The sequence below is a fragment of the Mus caroli genome, unplaced genomic scaffold (assembly GCF_978045245.1).
Source record: "Mus caroli unplaced genomic scaffold, Mus_caroli_1 scaffold_7, whole genome shotgun sequence".
Taxonomy (NCBI): Eukaryota; Metazoa; Chordata; class Mammalia; order Rodentia; family Muridae; genus Mus; species Mus caroli.
Genome location: NW_028227262.1, coordinates 135,940,701 through 135,959,108, shown reverse-complemented (window position 1 = coordinate 135,959,108; position 18,408 = coordinate 135,940,701). Strand labels below are relative to the sequence as shown.

The following is an 18,408-nucleotide window of genomic DNA, read 5'->3' as shown; positions in this document are numbered from 1 at the left end:
AAAGTGGGGGTGCTGGGTTCTGATGATGGTGAGTGGTCTTGGTTCCTGTTAGTAAGATTATTACGTTTACCTTTCGCCATCTGGTAATCTCTGGGGTTAGTTGTTATCGTTGTCACTGTTTAAAGATTGGAGCAGAAGCTGTGTTCCACTCACCAGCAGTCTCAAAATCCTGCGGCGGGGGTCGTGGGTAGCTGGCGGTACCCCGGTGCTGGTCCAGCCGGAAGAGGCCTGTGGTCCTACTCAGGCCGGTTTTCTGCTTCCCTAACTAATGCAGTCTCTGGTCCCGCGTGCAATTGGATTGGAGCAGAAGCTGTGTTCCACTCACCAGAAGTCTTAAGATCCTGTGGCGGGTGTTGTGGGTAGCTGGCGAGTGTCAGCCGACCCTGCGCCCTAGCTACTCCGGTGCTTTTCTGACTGGAAGAGGCTTGTGGCCCTATGTAGGCCGGATTTCTGCCTCCCCAACCAAAGCAGTCTCAGGTCCCGCGTGATTGGACTGGAGCAGAAGCTGTGTTCCACTCACCAGCAGTCTCAAAATCCTGTGGCGGGGGTCGTGGGTAGCTGGCGGGTGTCAGGCGACCCTGCGCTCAAGCTACCCCTGTGCTGATCCGGCCGGATGAGGCCTGTGGCCCTACTCAGGCCGGTTTCTGCTTCCCTAACTAATGCAGTCTCACGTCCCGCGCGCAATTGGATTGGAGCAGAAGCTGTGTTCCACTCACCAGATGTCTTAAGATCCTGTGGTGGGTGTTGTGGGTAGCTGGTGAGTGTCAGCCGACCCTGCGCCCCAGCTGCCCCGGTGCTTTTCTGACCAGAAGAGGCTTGTGGCCCTATGTAGGCCGGATTTCTCTCTCCCCAACCAGAGCAGTCTCAGGTCCTGCGTGATTGGACTGGAGCAGAAGCTGTGTTCCACTCACCAGCAGTCCCAAAATCCTGTGGCGGGGGTCGTGGGTAGCTGGCGGGTGTCAGGCAACCCTGCGCTCTAGCTACCCTGGCGCTGATCTGGCCGGATGAGGCCTGTGGCCCTACTCAGGCTGGTTTCTGCTTCCCTAACTAATGCAGTCTCAGGTCCGGCGCGCAATTGGATTGGAGCAGAAGCTGTGTTCCACTCACCAGAAGTCTTAAGATCCTGTGGCGGGTGTTATGGGTAGCTGGCAAGTGTCAGCCGACCGGTTGGTCAGTTTTTTAATGGGTAGCATCTTTATCCAGTTTTGCCATCAGGATAATACTGGTTTATAGAAGGACTTTGGTAAATTCTCTCCATTCGGTTTTATGGAACAAATTGATTACTATATTAGATCTTGCTTAATGATAAGGGCCATGTGTATGGCAAATACTTTTAGTCCTAGCACTTAGGAGGCAGAAGCAGGTGTGGATCTCTGTGTCTGGGGTCAGCCTGGTTTACATAGAAAATCAAGTTCTAGGCTAGCCAGAGCTACATACTGATAATCTTCCTCAAAAAACAAAAACAAAAACAAACAAATGAAGTTTGATAGAATTAAACAGAGAAATATTCTGCTTCTAGACTTTTCTGTTTTCTTTTTTTTTTCCCCCAGAGATTTAATTACAGCCTTCATCTTATTGTTGTAATAGACCAGCTTACATATCATCTGGCTTTAATTGTGGTAGGCCTAGTGTATTTAGAAATCCATATATTTTTCATAGGTTTTTTAGCTTTGTGATGTATAAGGTTTCAAACAATTACCCAATGATATCTTGGATTTCATTGAAGTCTGTATTTTTTTTTTTTTGTTGTTGTTGTTTTGATTTTTTTGTTTGTTTTTAATTCTTTAATCTTATTTTTACATTCCAGTCCTCGTCCGGGTTCGACTTCTGATTGTTCCAAATCCCATACCTCCTACCCCCCCTTTCTCCGAGAGGGATCTCCCCATCAGATCCCTCTCCCCACCCCCCACTCCTTGAGGCCTCAAGTCTCTTGAGGGTAGGTTAGGTCCATCTTCTCTTACTGAATCAAGACTCTGTAGTCTTCTACTGTATATGTGTTAAGGGCCTCATATCAGCTGGTATATGCAGCCTGGTTGGTGGCTCAGTGTTTGAGAGATCTCAGGGGTCCAGGTTAGTTGAGCCTGCTGGTTTTCCTATAGGGTTGCCTTCCTCCTCAGCTACTTCCAGCTTTTCACTAATTCAGTCACAGGGGTCATCACCTTCTGTCCATTGGCTGGGTGTAAACATCTTCATCTGACTCTTTCAGCTGTTTGTTAGCCTTTTGGAGGGCAGTCATGATAGGCTCCTGTTTGGAAGCACACCATAATATCAGTAATAGTGTCAGGCCTTGGAGCCTTTCCTTGAGCTGGATCTCAATTTGGACCTGTCATTGGACCTCCTTTCCCTCAGTCTCTTCTCTATTTTCTCCCTGCAGTTCTTTTAGACAGGAACAATTCTGGGTCAGTGTTTTGCCTGTGGGATGGCAACCCCATCCCTCCACTTGATGCCCTGTTTTGCTGCTGGAAGTGGACTCTACAATTGCCCCTCCCCACTGTAGGGCATTTCATCTAAGGTTCCCTTCTCTTTGAGTCCTGAGAGTCTCTCACCTCCCAGTTCTCTAGTACATTCTAGAGGGTCCTCCCACCTCCACCTCCTAAGGTTGCCTATTTCCATCCTTTCTTCTGGCCCTCAGGGCTTCAATCCTGTCCCCCGCTCCCCACTCCCACAAATACCTGATCATGTTTCCCTCTTGCCCTCCCTGTCCCCTTTCCCATCCAGGTCCTCCCCCACACTCCCATGATTGCTTTCTTCTTCCTCTCCAGTGGGATCAGGGCCTCCTCACTGGGACTCTTTGACTTGTTGACCTTCCTGAGTTCTGCAATTCTGGGTATTCTGTACTTTCTGGCTAATATCCATTCAAGTCCGTTTTCAGGGCACTCTTTTCACCTAGAATTTTTCACATCCTCCTCTTTCTTTTTGCAAGTTGGGCTAAGGTTAAGTAAATCTTTTCAACTTTTTCAAACAACCATCTCGTTGGTGGAGCTTGTATTTGATTTTTGCTATTTCAATAACTTCATCCCAAATTTGCATTATTATTGTTATTATTATTATTATCTGGCCGTCTACAGGATTTGGGATTAGCTTCTTATTGTTTTCCAGAGCCTTAATGTGCATCATTAGGCTGAGATGGCTTTTCTGATATGAGTGCTTATAATTGTAAATTGTCCCCTTAGACTCCCTTGGCTATGTCCTGAATGTCCTGGTAAGTTATATTTTCCTTTTTGCTTGACACTAGAAATATGACATTTCTTCAGATTTCTTTAATGACATACTGTTGCTTCAAAACTATTCATTAAACTTTGATTTATGGCCCATGACATGGACAATTTTGGAGAAGGTACTATGTGCCACTTAGAAGAACGTGTGTATTATTTGTTGGGTAGAATATCCTGTATGTATGCATTAAGCTCAGTTGATGGATGGTGTACCTTTGCCTTTTTAAAATATATGTGTGTGTATTATAATAAAATTAAATCATTTCTATCTCTTTCCTCCCATCAAACCCTCCCTTGTAACCCACCCCCATGTAACACACACATACACACCTTACTCTCTTTCAAATCATGGCCTTTTAAAAAAATTGTTCTCGCATACCCACGTGTGTACCCTGGAAAACCTACAACTGCCATTTTACTAAACCAGCATAATCCTTTACTCCTTTCTAAATACTTGTCCTTATGTTCACAAATAAATCACAGATAATCCTCAGTCCCTCATCAAGGCACTATTTCTTTGCCACAGATGTAAGACCATTACAGAAAATCAATGAAGGGCTCTGATCAGCCTGAACATGACAGACATGGCACTGGCAAGCTTTGCCCCTTTCCCATTCCCTCTGCCTTGCTCAACCATTGATTACATTCCTAAAGCTGGCCACTAAGGTCTACTGCCTTCTTAGCCACTTCTTCCTCCTGAGGCTGATTACCAAGGTCCGGCTATCAAAGTATTGAAGTCCATCAATCAAAAGCTCCTTCTTGACTGCTCTAATCAATATGCCCAATCAAAACCAACCAGCTCATCCTAACACATGGTTTCCCTTTTCCCTTTATAAACTGCCATTTGCCTATGGGCCATGTCTGCCTCTCTATCCAGAAGCAGTCCTTTGTTCCACTGGGGGCAAATATCCCTTCCCCTTCTTGGTTTATTCCTTTTCTCTTCTCCATCGTCCTCTATCTCCTGTCTTTGCCTCTTATTCCCTACCCCTTATTACACTTCTGGGGTAAATACATCTCCTATATGCTGAGAACTTGGTTTTGTTGTGTCTTGTGCTGATTCCTGTCCTTTCAATCATAACTAATCAAAATTCAGTTGAGGATCCTAGTTCCCAAATGTCTCTGTGGGCATTGCATGTATATGGTGCACAAACGTACATGGAGGGAACCCACACACACACATACACACCACACACATGCTTGTTTTTTTTTTATTTAGTGAGCTAAAGCATGCCTACTGGTTTTGTTTTTGTTTGGGACCTCTTTAGGATTTCATTTTGCTGAGACCTTATGGATTCATTATTAGTGCATAAATATTTACAAATGTTTTATTTTTTTGGACTTTTTTTCCCGTTATACTTAGCACCTCTCTTTATCTCTTTGGATTAGCTGAAGTTTATATAAAGGTGAAATGATTAAGAATACATTATAATTTCCATCTTTGTTACCTGACAATTTGAAACACTGGCAAGACTTGGCTTTTAAACTTTTAACATAATGCAGGAGATTGAAGCTAGGGCCTTGTCTATGCTACATACATTTTCTGTCCCTGAGCAATCTTCCTATGACAGGCCTTAAGTCTACACTCCATTAGTAGCTCACTGAGGATGGTCACTGCTGCTCTCAATGCAGACAAGTATGGGAAATGGAGAAGAGCTCGAGTGCTTTCTTAGCTCTTTTAGTATTATCAGAAAATCTCTGTTTAGCTTGTGCTTTTCTGGAACGGTGAGCAATGCAATTTGCTGAACAGTGGTGTAGGGGGTTGTGTGCATGCACGTGTGGGCCAGTGTTTAAACCTTCTGCCCTGAAACTCCTATTCCATTTATTCTGGAAATAAATGAAGGATTTTAATTAAAGCAGAAAACCTATAGGATCATTAAGCTATCATTCCCTACACACAAAGATGATACTTTTCATTCGTGTGTGTGTGTGTGTATCCCATTATGATATATTCCATAAGATCCAAGAAAGCTAGGGACTATGATCATTTCTACACTTGTTTTCCAGCATATGGTACAAGGTAAAATACAGACAATTGTTCAATTAAAATTCTTTCATGAGAAAGCTCAATACTAACCTGAAGAGACGAATATACTTAACTAAAACTGTTACATTTCATTTTCTTTATGAACCAGTTACATATGGTGGACATACGTAATGAGAATGTCATAAAGGAACTGGCAGTGTTTGGTAATGGGCAGTCGCCTGCATCTCTGGATCTGTGGGAATGAATTTATGAAATGAAGGGACATGATCAGGTGAGATGAAAAATTCTAAAAGTCAAATTCTAAATTAATTCCAAGACTTTAAGCTTTTTTGTGAAACACACCAAAGATCAAGAGCTCTTCAGTTTACAAGTAACAGACAAAGAATATTAGAAAATTTAAATTTTTTAATAAATGTGCTTTGTTCACAAAATGTGAAAAAATACATCAAACACAAACGTACATTTTCAGGTACTCTACCTCCAGCCACTTTGTAACTATAGTAAAATCACATGATCTGTTCACCATCCCGATGAGCCCAACCAACCACATGATTCTCATCTGGCTTTTTCCTTCCTTCCTTCCTTCCTTCCTTCCTTCCTTCTTTTTTTTTTTCTTTTTCTTTTTGGTTTTCTGAGACATGGTTTCTTTGAGTAGCCTTGGTTGGCTGTCCCAGATTGAAGACCAGGCTGGCTGGCCTTGAAGTCATAGATCTACCTCCCAAGTGCTGGGATTAAAGCTTAAGCCCCATCACTTGGCCCAATTATCATGTTTTTGAAATACCAAGTTATTTTGGAGAAATTGTGTGAATGTGACAGGAAATCCCTTAAATTATCAATATCCAGGTGAAATAATTTTAGCGTACCTATACAATATTTGAAGGACCTATTAACTTCACTGGTTATTACTTATATAATCTGACCTCAACCCACAATGACTGCTTATGTTTCAACACTTTCACATGGAACTGGCCTGTGGAATATGTATTGGTGTAAGTTTTAATCTGAGTAAGCTGAGTTTACAGTAAAAAAAAAATGACATCAAATCAAATCAATTTATACTAAATAGTAGTAGATCTTATAAAGAGATATTTTTAAGTACTTAACATATATCATGCAAACTTTGGACCAAAAGCAAACTCAATCTCAGTTAACAACCAGAAGAATTTATAGCACCAACAGTTTTGCTGTGACATAAAAGTTGTCTCAAAGGTGATACCTAGACCAATCTTCCAAAGTACGGTTTCATTTTCTTTCAAAGCAATTTCATTTGGTGTATTGTTTCCTTTGCTCTGAGGATTGTAATGAGTTAACAAAACAGACAAGAAAACAGTATGGTAAGAGAGATGCTACCAGAACATAGTTTTGTTTTATCCTGAACACAGCGCCTCTTCAATCTTTTGTCTTCTTTTCTTTTGAGGGAGTTTTAAACCATTATCCTGTAGTGCCTAAATGGAAAGAAACTCTAGTAATGATGGGACTATGTGCTATTGAAAGTAAATGAAAATTTCAAGTTACTTATGACATCTTTTAACAATTAATGTTTATTGCATTTAGACAACTGACTTTTCTAAAGTTAGTCATAATCAAGTTACTTTCATTAATTTAGCATGTGAAACTGAACAAGAAATATTGGATACATACAATGAACACATATCTTAAAGTGTAAGCTTATGTATTTCTAAATAAAATTTGACATTCAAAGTTAACTATTGCAATTCACAATAAGCACAAAAACATCCATTTTACCAGAGTAAAGAAGTGCAGTTTATGAAATTTAGGATCAACTACTGAAAATGCAAGTTTCTTTTAAAAATACATATGCACACATACAACACACACATACATACACGCTCATACAACATTAACCATGAAATCTGAAACTGTGATATTTCAGTGCAAAAACCTCAGTATGAGGTAATTTTAATGTAATAACCACTTGAAAAAAATCCACACAGTGGCACTCTTTAAAATGATAGTTTACATGACACATGACAATTGCTGGCTGACAAGACAATGTGGACTAAATGTTCTTAACTGTTTAACCTTGTCTTGTTGGACATAGATTTCTAGTTAATCACTTGCTTCTGATTCAGAAACACAGAAAGGCATTTATCAATGTGGAAAGGGAAATTTCCCACAGCCAACTAATTGTTTATATAGTCAAAGAAAATTTTCTGCTAGGGCTTAGAGAAAATTAGGATAACAAAAGGTCAAGACCATTTTATGAGATTATCAGTAGAGGGTTAATTTCAAAAAACGTTAATGTAATTCCAAACTTCTAGTGCAGCACCGCCGTAAAGGACAGGTGAGGACCCTCTCAGAGTTGGTCAGAGCAGAATATAACCGTTTACACGTGCAACCCCTTTCACAAAGGCGTTCCAGGTCAGTGTTGGGTATTATACATTGCTTCTTGCTTAAACAGAACAGTCTGTAAATGCAGTCTAAGTTTTAAAAAAATAAAAATTTGCTTTCACAGGTAAATATACTGAACACCAAGGCCTGTATCAGTAAGAATATTATAGAAATACTACTTTGGCGATGGTGTTTGCTGTACTGTGTTCATTAGAATATATTCTTTGGGAAATATCTCTTCCAATGTCTAATGTTTCCGAATGAGCTTAATATAAAAATTTGTCACCAATTTCAAAAAGTTCAGGAATACTGGATTGTTAAATAAAACTGAGTGGAAACTGTTTTCTGTAAAAGGTAACAATTTAAAGAAAAAGACAAATATGTACCACAAACAACTACACCAACCTATGTGAAATATTCAACTTGTGAGTCATCAAAGTGCAATCTACAGCTTTCTACACATCTTGAGGTTCCTCATGACAAGGGTGTAAAGTCAACACTAAACTGAAGAGGGGAATACATAGTACATTAGGCTTTACAACCGCACTAAAGAGAAAAAAGGTACCTTTTTAATCTTAATGCAAAATGCTAAAGTAACAGTGGTTTCTGCTAAGACAGAAGTCACTCTGCATGAAACTTTAAGCTTCCTATATAAGAATAAATTTTGAAATCCAGAAGTAGAAAAAATAGCAAACTCTGTAAACGTTTGCATTTCTTCTATGCAAACCAGGCCTTAAATACTGAGTTCGTGTTAGTATTCTGATTAGTGTAAGCATTTAGTTTAGGAATCTGGAATGGAAGGGCTTTTTGCTTTTACATTAGCTTAAAAGTAAGATGGGATCCTCTAACTCATAAAATGGAATAGAGCTGGCTTGGCTTTCTCCAGAATCTGAATCATAAGGAGCATCAGGGAGCTCCGTGAAACCGTATGCTAGCTGTTCATCTTCTAGATCTGATCGGACATAACAGGAAGTGTTAGAATACTCCTCATCTTCTACACTGTTGAAATCTTGAGGAATATACAACATCCCTGGATAGTTCCTACTAACCAAGTCACTTGTGGTTTTAAGGGAGGTTTTTCTAAAAGCCATGAGATGCATATGAGAAAATTTTGAATACTTGAAGCGCTTAAAACCCAGGGATTCTATAGCAATCTTCCAGCTCTTCATCATCATAGCGTGCCGGTTCTGATGGGAGGAATCGGGAGTGATGATGAGCAATAAGCCGTTCAGCACTAACAGCTCATGGGCTTTCTTGCAGCAAATCCATCGCTGGTAGGGTGATGGAAAATAGGAAAGAAGGAGAGAGAAAACAACCACATGAAAAAGTTCCCCCGGAAGAGCATCAATAGGGTTTCTCAGCTGCTTCAGAAAAGCGTCTATAGCATCTTGTGCAAGCTGGAGTGGCTGCTGAAGCTGCAAGTTCAAGAAGTCACACTTATACACACTCTGTAGAAATAAAAAAAACAACAACAAAAACAAAAACAAAAAGAAGGCAGAGTAAGAATTCCACAGTGTGGTACTGTATGCCCGTAATCCCAGTACTCAGGAACCTGAGCTAAGGACTGCATGTTGGAAGCCAGTCTGGGTGACATAGTGAGACCCTGCCTCAGAAAATAAAAACAAAACAAAACAAACAAAAAAACAACAAAACAATGTCAAGAATATGTGTACCTTGATCGGTAAGCTTCACACCATGGTATTTAACATCTCACAGCTTTTGTATAGAATTTAGCATTCATTACTTATTCCTTCTAACTCTACACAGATTTTCATTCCTTCCTATTTATTTATTCATTTTTTAAAAATGTACTTGAGACAAGGTCTCCACTGGTTCAGGGTAGCCTCAAATCTTGGAGTCAAAGCTACCACTGGGCTTCTGAACCCAACTTCTTCTCTCACGTGTTGGGACTGCACACGCGCACTACCACGCCCTGTTCTCAACTAAAGTTAAAAAACTTGAGTAATTAAGTCTCCCAGATTTCTAATCATCATTCTATACAGCAAACAAATACACACAAACTGTCTCACACACTACTACATTAGGGATAACTTAAAGCATCTATTTGGAATTTAATTTGGATAAGAACATACAAGATGCTTATTTGGAATTTAATTTGGATAAGAACATACAAGAGTGTTTCATTTCTAATGTTGTTCACATTTGTATTCAGTTTATCAATAGCTAGCTAAATAAGCAAATATAGGCATTTGTCAAGTGCTTTGTCACAGTGATAGAAGTGTAAGTGATAGATAAACTTTGTATATGCAGAAAGATGCTAGCACTCTTTAAAGGTCAGTAAAATGCTTTGTACTGTACTAACTCCAAACATTTAAAAATGATAACACTTTACTCTTAAAAAATTAATTTCTGCATACTGAACATTAAGTTTAATTAATGCAATCAAATGATTACAGAAAACACAACAAAGAAATAAATATTTCATAATTGGCTAGGTGTTAAACTCTATAGAAAATTGGAATAAGAAAGTCCTACAGGGTTTAGGGGATAGCCCCATGGGTAAAAGTATTTGCCATGATAGCCTGAAGACCTGAACTTTATCCCCTAGAACTCACATAAAAAGCTGATGTATACACCCTAGAGCCTTAGCACTCCTAAAATAAGATGGAAGGCTAAGACAGGAGATTCTTGCCTATGTAGTACAAAGGCAGTCAGTCACCTAAAAATCCTAAGCAATACAGCTATACAGACATCTTTGTAACCTACAAATTTTTAAATTACAATGTTTTTTTCCTACAGTATACTTCCAAATCCTGGCTTTCTAGATATACAGAAGGTACAAAACAAAGAAAATAAAGTATGATCATATTGGTTAGCTAAATACTAAACATTTTCAGAAATAATTTGCTAGTTGGTAGAAAGTAAGTATATGTTTGCTATTTTAAGAATGTAAAGATAGTGCTTTTCTTGTTAAGGACACAAGTTAAAAACAGAGTCTGTAAATAAAACCACATACCTCTACAGCAGGTACAATATCTATGCCAACAGTTAAAAATTCTTCAAACTTCAAAAATGGATTAAAGCAGCTGCCAACATCAAGTAATCTGATCTTTCCTGAGGCTTGAAGCAACCTAAAAACAGGGACATGGTTTAAAAAGCACTCTGAACATAATACGTGCAAAACTCCATGCAAGAAGAACAGTTCTCTGTAGACGAGGAGCTCCTCACTCTTAAGAGGGCTGGAAGGAATGCTGTTGGTATTGGTATGTCTATGCATTCCATGTTAAGGAGTAATGCCTGGAACTTCCATTTACCACTATATAGTCTATCTTTAAGAGAACAGCTGTAAAAGGTGAGACCACGTTTTCTCTTTCTTGAACTGTTTTAATGTATGGTATATTATAGTGGAGTCTAACAGCTGCTTCTTTGTTTAAACTTCTGTAGAATACCCTGGCATGAAGCCACTGAGTGCATTCTATACTCACAGAAGAAAGTAAAGAACAACAACAAAAAAAAAAAACCCCACAAATAGCAACTTATTATTGTGAAAATATTTTTTCATAGCTAAGACCCATACATTAGATTTTTGAGAATGTTTTGTATAGGAAAGAATGAACTCAAATCAATTCTCAATAGTCAATCCAATTGGAATTTCACTTTAAAATGTCTCAATGACTTAAATGAACAAGAGGAAAACAATTAATAAAATAGAATTCTTTAAAACACTGAATTTTCTTATACTTTGCAAGTTTCTTCATTTCCAAAACAAGATAAAGCAAAACAAAACAAAGCAGAAAATGTGTTAGCAAATTTAATCACAAGTTCAGTATGGTTCTACTGGAGTAGCCTTTGTTAGTCCCAAATCCAGGCTGAATAAAAACCATAAAATAGTATGACAGTTTCAACTTTGAAGATATGCCATTTTAACTAATATAATAATTTTCTAAAAAATTTATGAGTTACCCTGAAAATATAAAGGAAAAACAATATAAATAATTATGTAAAGATGGAATTTTCTTTAGGGCTAAAGTGTAGAGATTTGTTTAGCTTTGTTCTGTGCCTTGGCTAATATTTGCTCTAGAATGGCTTTAAACTACATATCTAAAAGTGTTTTTTTTTTCTAGAGAAGAAATGTAATAAGTGGGTTATATATTCAGCTAAGACTTTGATGTACTAACATAGAAATAAAAAAATCATCTGTTTTATTTCAAATCATATATAATAAACTTCATTACAACAGTAGATAGTACCCAAAATAAGAATCAATTAAAAAAGACTTTTATAAATAAAATGTAAATTTAAAAACGTACCTAAACAAGGTTAGAGGAGTATAGGATATTAGCAATTTCTCCAAGTGTGTGTGTGTGTGTGTGTGTGTGAGTGTCTGTGTCTGTGTGTGTGTGTGTGTGTAAATAAGACATCTTGTTCTGACTAGAAAATCAAGATAAATGTCAGCTTCTATAAGAAATAGCCAGACACGTTCTCAGTGACATGAACTGCTCTGGAGACTTGAAAGGTGACCTTCTGTACCACGGCCGATCTAAGGTGAATTCTGTCATATGTAAACTGGATTATGCCTATAGTACATAATCACTTGCCAAGTGAATTACCTTGTCAGTCTTTGAAATATGACAATACACTGGTTGAAGGAAGATAGAAGCCAGCAAATTCTTGTGGCATAAGTTACACATGCTCAGTCAGACCACAGAGTCTAGACAACAGCTAGAGAAATGCCTTAGCATATACTTGTGCAAATTTCAATATCCAGACGACAGCAGTCAGAACAAATGAGAATCTATAATATATGTAATATTGTATATCACTCAATCACCATTCTAACCCTTATTTGAGGGTTGTAGAGTGCCAAGATCACAGCCCATTGCTACATGTTTGGCATTCAGAACACTGTGTGCAAAAAACCAAAAGACAAAAAACAAAACAACAACTGCGGGTGCAGAGAGGGGCTAGTCGCCTCGTCTAAGAGAAACCAATCTGCTCCCCATTCTCCCTCATTATGGAAAATTAAGAACATTTCTTGTCCAAAACAGAACTTGAAATTCTCTAAAAACTAAGGCTTATTGAGCTCTGGATAAGATGGCTTAGGTGGAAAATTCCACACCTGTCCTCACATGGTGAGTCACAGTCAAAAGCATAATCTTTTTACACATATGGTAACAATTAAATTCTAGGCTGTTACATGAAACAAGGAAGCTGCTGTCTCACTTCATTTCCATCTCTAAGCTACCTCCTTATATGCATATATAATTCCTCCAAAAAAGAAAAAAAATCTGGCATCTAAAGCACAGCTGTTCCCACTGAGATATTCCACCTGTAATACACTTTGTGCATAACATCTTTGGAATTAATATTCTAGAATGGGCAGCAGGTAAACCATGAAGTATAATCTGAAACTTTCATTTTTCTCTTCACTCAGCAGAAAAGAACTACACATTTTAATAAAGTTAAAATAAAAACAAATTAGTTTTTCTACCAAACAAACAATTACTATATAGAATAAACCATGTCTTGTTTTGTGAATAGCATGTGGTTTTCTGTTTCTTGTTTGGGTTTTAGACTTAGGCAGTGAATTCAGGACCTCCTGTGCTAGACAGGTGTTTAACCACTGAGTTACGCTCTCTATTCTTACAAAGCTTTATACTTGCAAACTACTATGTATATTATTAAGCAACCAAAAAACAGTAATATAAAAATATATAGTTGAAAAATTAAACATAAACAGATATCTGTAACTCTACATATATTTCTTTTCTTTTTAAAAATCTTAACACCTGTTTTTCCTATTGCTTAGCAGAGAACAACAACAACAAAAGTAACACTTAGCAAATACTACTGTTCTGAATGACTAGAAAAAATTCATGCTTATGTGTTCTAGTTGCTGAGACTACTTGATATTTCACTTATGAAATGTCTGTTCTTCAATTGTTAGCTTTTTCAGACTTAGTAGTTGTACTGGCTATTTTTGTGTCAACTTGACACAGCTGGAGTTATCACAGAGAAAGGAGCTTCAGTTGAGGAAATGCCTCCATGAGATCCAACTGTAAGGCATTTTCTCAATTAGTGATCAAGGGGGAAAGGCCCCTTGTGGGTGGGACCATCCCTGGGCTGGTAGTCTTGGGTTCTATAAGAGAGTAGGCTGAGCAAGCCAGGGGAGGCAAGCCAGTAAAGAACATCCCTCCATGACTTCTGCATCAGCTCCTGCTTTCTGACCTGTTTGAGTTCCAGTCCTGACTTCCTTTGGTGATGAACAGCAGCATGGAAGTGTAAGCCGAATAAACCCTTTCCTCCCCAACTTGCTTCTTGGTCATGATGTTTGTGCAGGAATAGAAACCCTGACTAAGACAAATTGGTACCAGCAGAGTGGGGTATTCCTGTGACAACCTGACCATGTTTTGGGGAGGACTGTGGAAAGACTTTGGAACTTTGGGCTTGAAGATCCATTTGTTGTTAAGAGCTCTGTCAGATGTTGTGTAGGAGCTTGGAAGATAATGTTGAGAACAGTGCAGAAGATGGAGGCCTGGTTTGTGAAATTTCAGAGGGAAAATTAAAGACTCTTTTCAGGGCCATTGTTACTTTGGTTGTGAAGATTCTGTGGTTCTGGTTAGCTGGGGCTGAAGAATCAGCTGTGATTAACAAGATACCAGAACTACTAAAGCAAAAACTTTGCATTACTGGGACTATTGATGCTGGTTAGCTGGAGCTAAGAAATTAGCGGTGATTAAGAAGAGACTAGCATCATTAAGGTGACATCTTCTGGGAAGTGTTTTCTGAAAGCACAAAGAGGCTGTGTTCCAGAGATAGGCAAGGTTGTACTCCTTCTGCAGCGGGACTTGGTAATGTGTAAGGGTCACCCAGGTGGTACTGGTTTTGAAGGCATGAAGGGGTCATGCAGAGCAGCTGAGGCTCGGCACTGTGAGAGGCCATGGAAGGCCATTGGTGAAGGTGCAGCCTCAGTTGTAATTGAAGGCCCAGTACTGAAGGGGTCATGCAGTGTTTTGGAGATGCCAGTACCACGAGATGACCACCAAGAGCAGCAGCAGCAGTGGAGTACAGGCATCTGGAGCCCAGAGGACGACGTGTGTGCTACAAAGGGCATGGCTGGAGAAGTGACCCAAGCCCTTGGAGGAGCCCAGAAGATTGTGAGTTGGATCCCAGACGTTGGACGGTTGGAGATTGATTTTTGCTTTGATTGTGACTGTGCCCTGATATTTTCCCTCTTGAAGGAAGAAACTGTTTTAGTGGAGCCCACAGTTAAGAGACTTTTAATTGTAAAAAGACTTTGGATTTTAAAAGAGATGGATATTTTAAAGAGATTGAAATTTTAAGAATATGTAAAGACTGTGGGACTTTTAAAGTTATTTAGATCTTGGGGATGAATAAGAATGTAAGGGTTGAGGCTTACTAGTGATGTGTTTGTGTGTCAAGTTGACAAGGGGTCAATTGTACTGGCTATTTTTGTGTCAACTTGACACAGCTGGAGTTATCACAGAGAAAGGAGCTTCAGTTGAGGAAATGCCTCCATGAGATCCAACTGTAAGGCATTTTCTCAATTAGTGATCAAGGGGGAAAGGCCCCTTGTGGGTGGGACCATCCCTGGGCTGGTAGTCTTGGGTTCTATAAGAGAGTAGGCTGAGCAAGCCAGGGGAGGCAAGCCAGTAAAGAACATCCCTCCATGACTTCTGCATCAGCTCCTGCTTTCTGACCTGTTTGAGTTCCAGTCCTGACTTCCTTTGGTGATGAACAGCAGCATGGAAGTGTAAGCCGAATAAACCCTTTCCTCCCCAACTTGCTTCTTGGTCATGATGTTTGTGCAGGAATAAGAACCCTGACTAAGACAGTAGTCTCTTAAATACTTTCTATTATTTTTGTGCCTGCTTCTTACACACACACAGAGGGAGAGAGAGAGACAGACAGAAACAGAAACAGAGACAGGGAGAAAGAGAGAGAAAGAGAAACAGAGACAGGGAGAAAGAGAGAGAAAGAGAGACAGAGAAGAGAGAAGAGAGAGAGAGACAGAGAGAGATAGCTCTGATGAGTCACAATGTCCATTCACCTATGTTCCTCTGTCCACCAAATCCTTCTCCTTAGTCTCCTTTATACCTGAGTTAGGTTGTTGCACTTTGTATTTTATAGGTATGGTTATCATAATGTGTATAGTCCAATCTGAGACCCTTCTGAAAATAAAAGAAAACTAGCAAATATACAAGAAGACTATACAAAAATAAAACATATGATCATTCCAAGTTTAAGCAGAGTAGCAAGTGAAATTACAGTACCATTAGTAGTTAAGTACTCAGCCAGCTAAAATGTCTTAATTGACTTTCAGTCTTAATAGCCAAGTATGATTATTTTTTCCACTGCTTTTGGGTTAGGAACATGCAACCATGTTCAGTATACTCTAGTATAAAATATACTTGTATGAATTTTCAGAAAATCAGTGTTAGGTGTATGGCATAAATTTGAATATTCTAAATAGTACTATTGTTTATGGTAGTTTTCCAACAATTTTCTTATGACTTAACATCAACCCCCTTTGATGAAAAATGGATTGTATTTATCAAAATACAAATGATTTAAAAACAAATTTTAAAAAGTACAAGTATGTTCTACGACAGTCTATAAAAAAAACTAGTGTTTACTACTACTACTGATGACAATATCCTACTTTAATGGCAAGGCAGCACTCGCTAATGAAAATTCACTCTTGGGTGTATCATTTGACTGTAATAACCTTATAAGCAATATCAAACACTAGATAAAGGGAGTCACTCAAGCAAACACTTTCTCAGTCCCAAAGTTTTTGCCTCTAGGGGCTAAGAGAGGCTATTCTGAAGCCACAGAGCTTCAGTTAATGGTTTATATTCTATCAATTACATTTTTATTGACTAGTACAACACACACACAAATATACACACCCCAAAACAAAAAATGGAAAGTATAACATAGTTGAGACTAGAAAAGCTATTAGCTTTGTATTTTGTATCTTCTTACAATTGCTACCTTTTGCCTGAATTTCATCCTTCCTTGTTGCTGATTACCCTTTTTGGTTTCTTTTCTAAATGTTACTCTACACCCATACTGAACAGCTGTTTACATATAGGCTAGGATCTACATATGAGGGAAAATGTGGACCTTTTCTTTTGAGTTTGGCTGACTTAGTGTTATATATTCTCAGTCCATCCATAGTTCTGCAAATTTCATGATTTCATTTTTCTTTATAGCTAAGCAGTATACCATTTTGTATGCACACAACATTTTCATTATTGGTTCTTCTACTGAGGGACATCTAGATTGTTTTATTTCCTTTGATAGTAAATAGAAGAATGACAAACATGGATGTACAAATATCTCAGTGGTAGGCTGTGGAGTGCTCTGAATATATTTGTAGGAGGGAAGAGTCGGGTTATGTGGCAGTGAATGATATTTTTGTGGCAGTTAATTTAATCAGATTATTTGGTAATAGTTATCCTACCTAGGATGAAGAAGAACCTCAAAGTTCCTTTAATTATCATTATTTATAACTAGGGAGCAGTTCTGAATGGATAGAATTCAGCTGTACATACAAGGCTGGACCCATCAGTCTTCAAAACAGCTCCAACCCCAAGTCCACACAGGTGACCCTAGTCAACCCAAAGGGACAACAAAAAAGAAAATGACAGGAGAGACTTGAATGTAGCAAAGAGAGTAGTATGAAGGGGTAGGGTAAACAGGAAGAAGAGATAAGAGAGAGCTTTCAAAATGTATCATACACATGTGTGAAAGAAGAACAAATTGGAAAATAAGTAGGCAATGATTAAAACTGTAATGCTATATTTTATTCTCTCTTCAACCCAATTCTGTAACCTATGCATACATCTGGACAAGAGCCTGAGAGCGACTTTCTGCTTTAGTATTTTGTTAATGTGATTATGTTAACATTAAAATATTTATTTAGATGGTTCAGGATACTGAAAAAATAAGTCAGCACACATACAGGCACACAATTAATATGTACTTAGCCAGCTGTGTAAAACTCCTAATCTATATTTCCTAGAGTTGTTTCTCTTAACTTTCCAGTTACCAGCAGACGTGTAAGATTGACATTAGCCTGCTATAACCCCGCCCCACCCCCAGTTGAGCTCCACATCACTGACATTTAGCTTTTACCCTTAACAGTCTACAAACATCTCAAGGGTGACGACCTCTTAGTTGTTAGAGTCAAAAACAGCCAATTAGTTTTTATCTTACTGGTGAAAACAGACATTTATTTCAAAAGAAAACACTGAAGAATTCATTTCTTAAATTATCTTTTTATATTTTGTGTAAAGTATCACTATGTTGCCATTAGATTAAGGTAAATTGAATTTCAGTTAACAAATCAATAATAATTTGCTTTAGGTAGTAAATCTAGATAGTGATGGGTACATATTTCACAGAATTATATTAAAAATATTATAACCTTAGATTAACAAGATGTTTAAATGATTTAAAACTCTTACAAAGAAGGTACATTTATTTTATATGTTCCTCCAAAAAGTATTTATTTCAGTAGAAAATATTTTGTACTTGTGATTTTCCTTTAAATATAATATATTCCAGATATTTGGATCATGATTCTGGTCTCATGACTATTTCCCAGCTGAGCTGTTACCCAGATGGTACTTGAATTTGTATTATCATTACATTTATTCTTGACCAATACTTTGAGTCCTTACCAGAAAGGTCAGAATTTTGGAATTTTATCTATTTCTTCACAAAAGTAGCTTGAAAAGTAGACAGTATTGGTCTTTAAATTTATCTACTATTTGATTTTCATATACATTCATTCAATATATTTTTAGCTTACAGCCCTCTGAGTTTAGTTATTGTTGCCAGTATGTTCACAGACACAGGGGATGG

The 18,408-nt window shown here is 38.2% G+C and overlaps 1 protein-coding gene across 2 annotated transcripts in view; it reads right to left on the bottom strand.

Annotated features, from left to right (window-relative positions):
* Nucleotides 1-5,551: 5,551 nt before the first annotated feature.
* The window catches only part of Samtor (S-adenosylmethionine sensor upstream of mTORC1), a 53,367-nt gene continuing 40,510 nt past the window's right edge, over nucleotides 5,552-18,408 (bottom strand). Inside the window, exons 4-5 of one of the 2 annotated variants that reach the window (XM_029478578.2) lie at nucleotides 10,529-10,643; nucleotides 5,552-8,822 (exon numbers count right to left, since the gene is read on the bottom strand). In XM_029478578.2, the coding sequence (XP_029334438.1) occupies nucleotides 8,370-8,822; nucleotides 10,529-10,643 (568 nt within the window). In that variant the 3' untranslated portion in view covers nucleotides 5,552-8,369. Of the gene's footprint in view, nucleotides 9,000-10,528; nucleotides 10,644-18,408 lie in introns of both variants that reach the window. The other variant, XM_021164969.3, reaches the window with a different exon arrangement.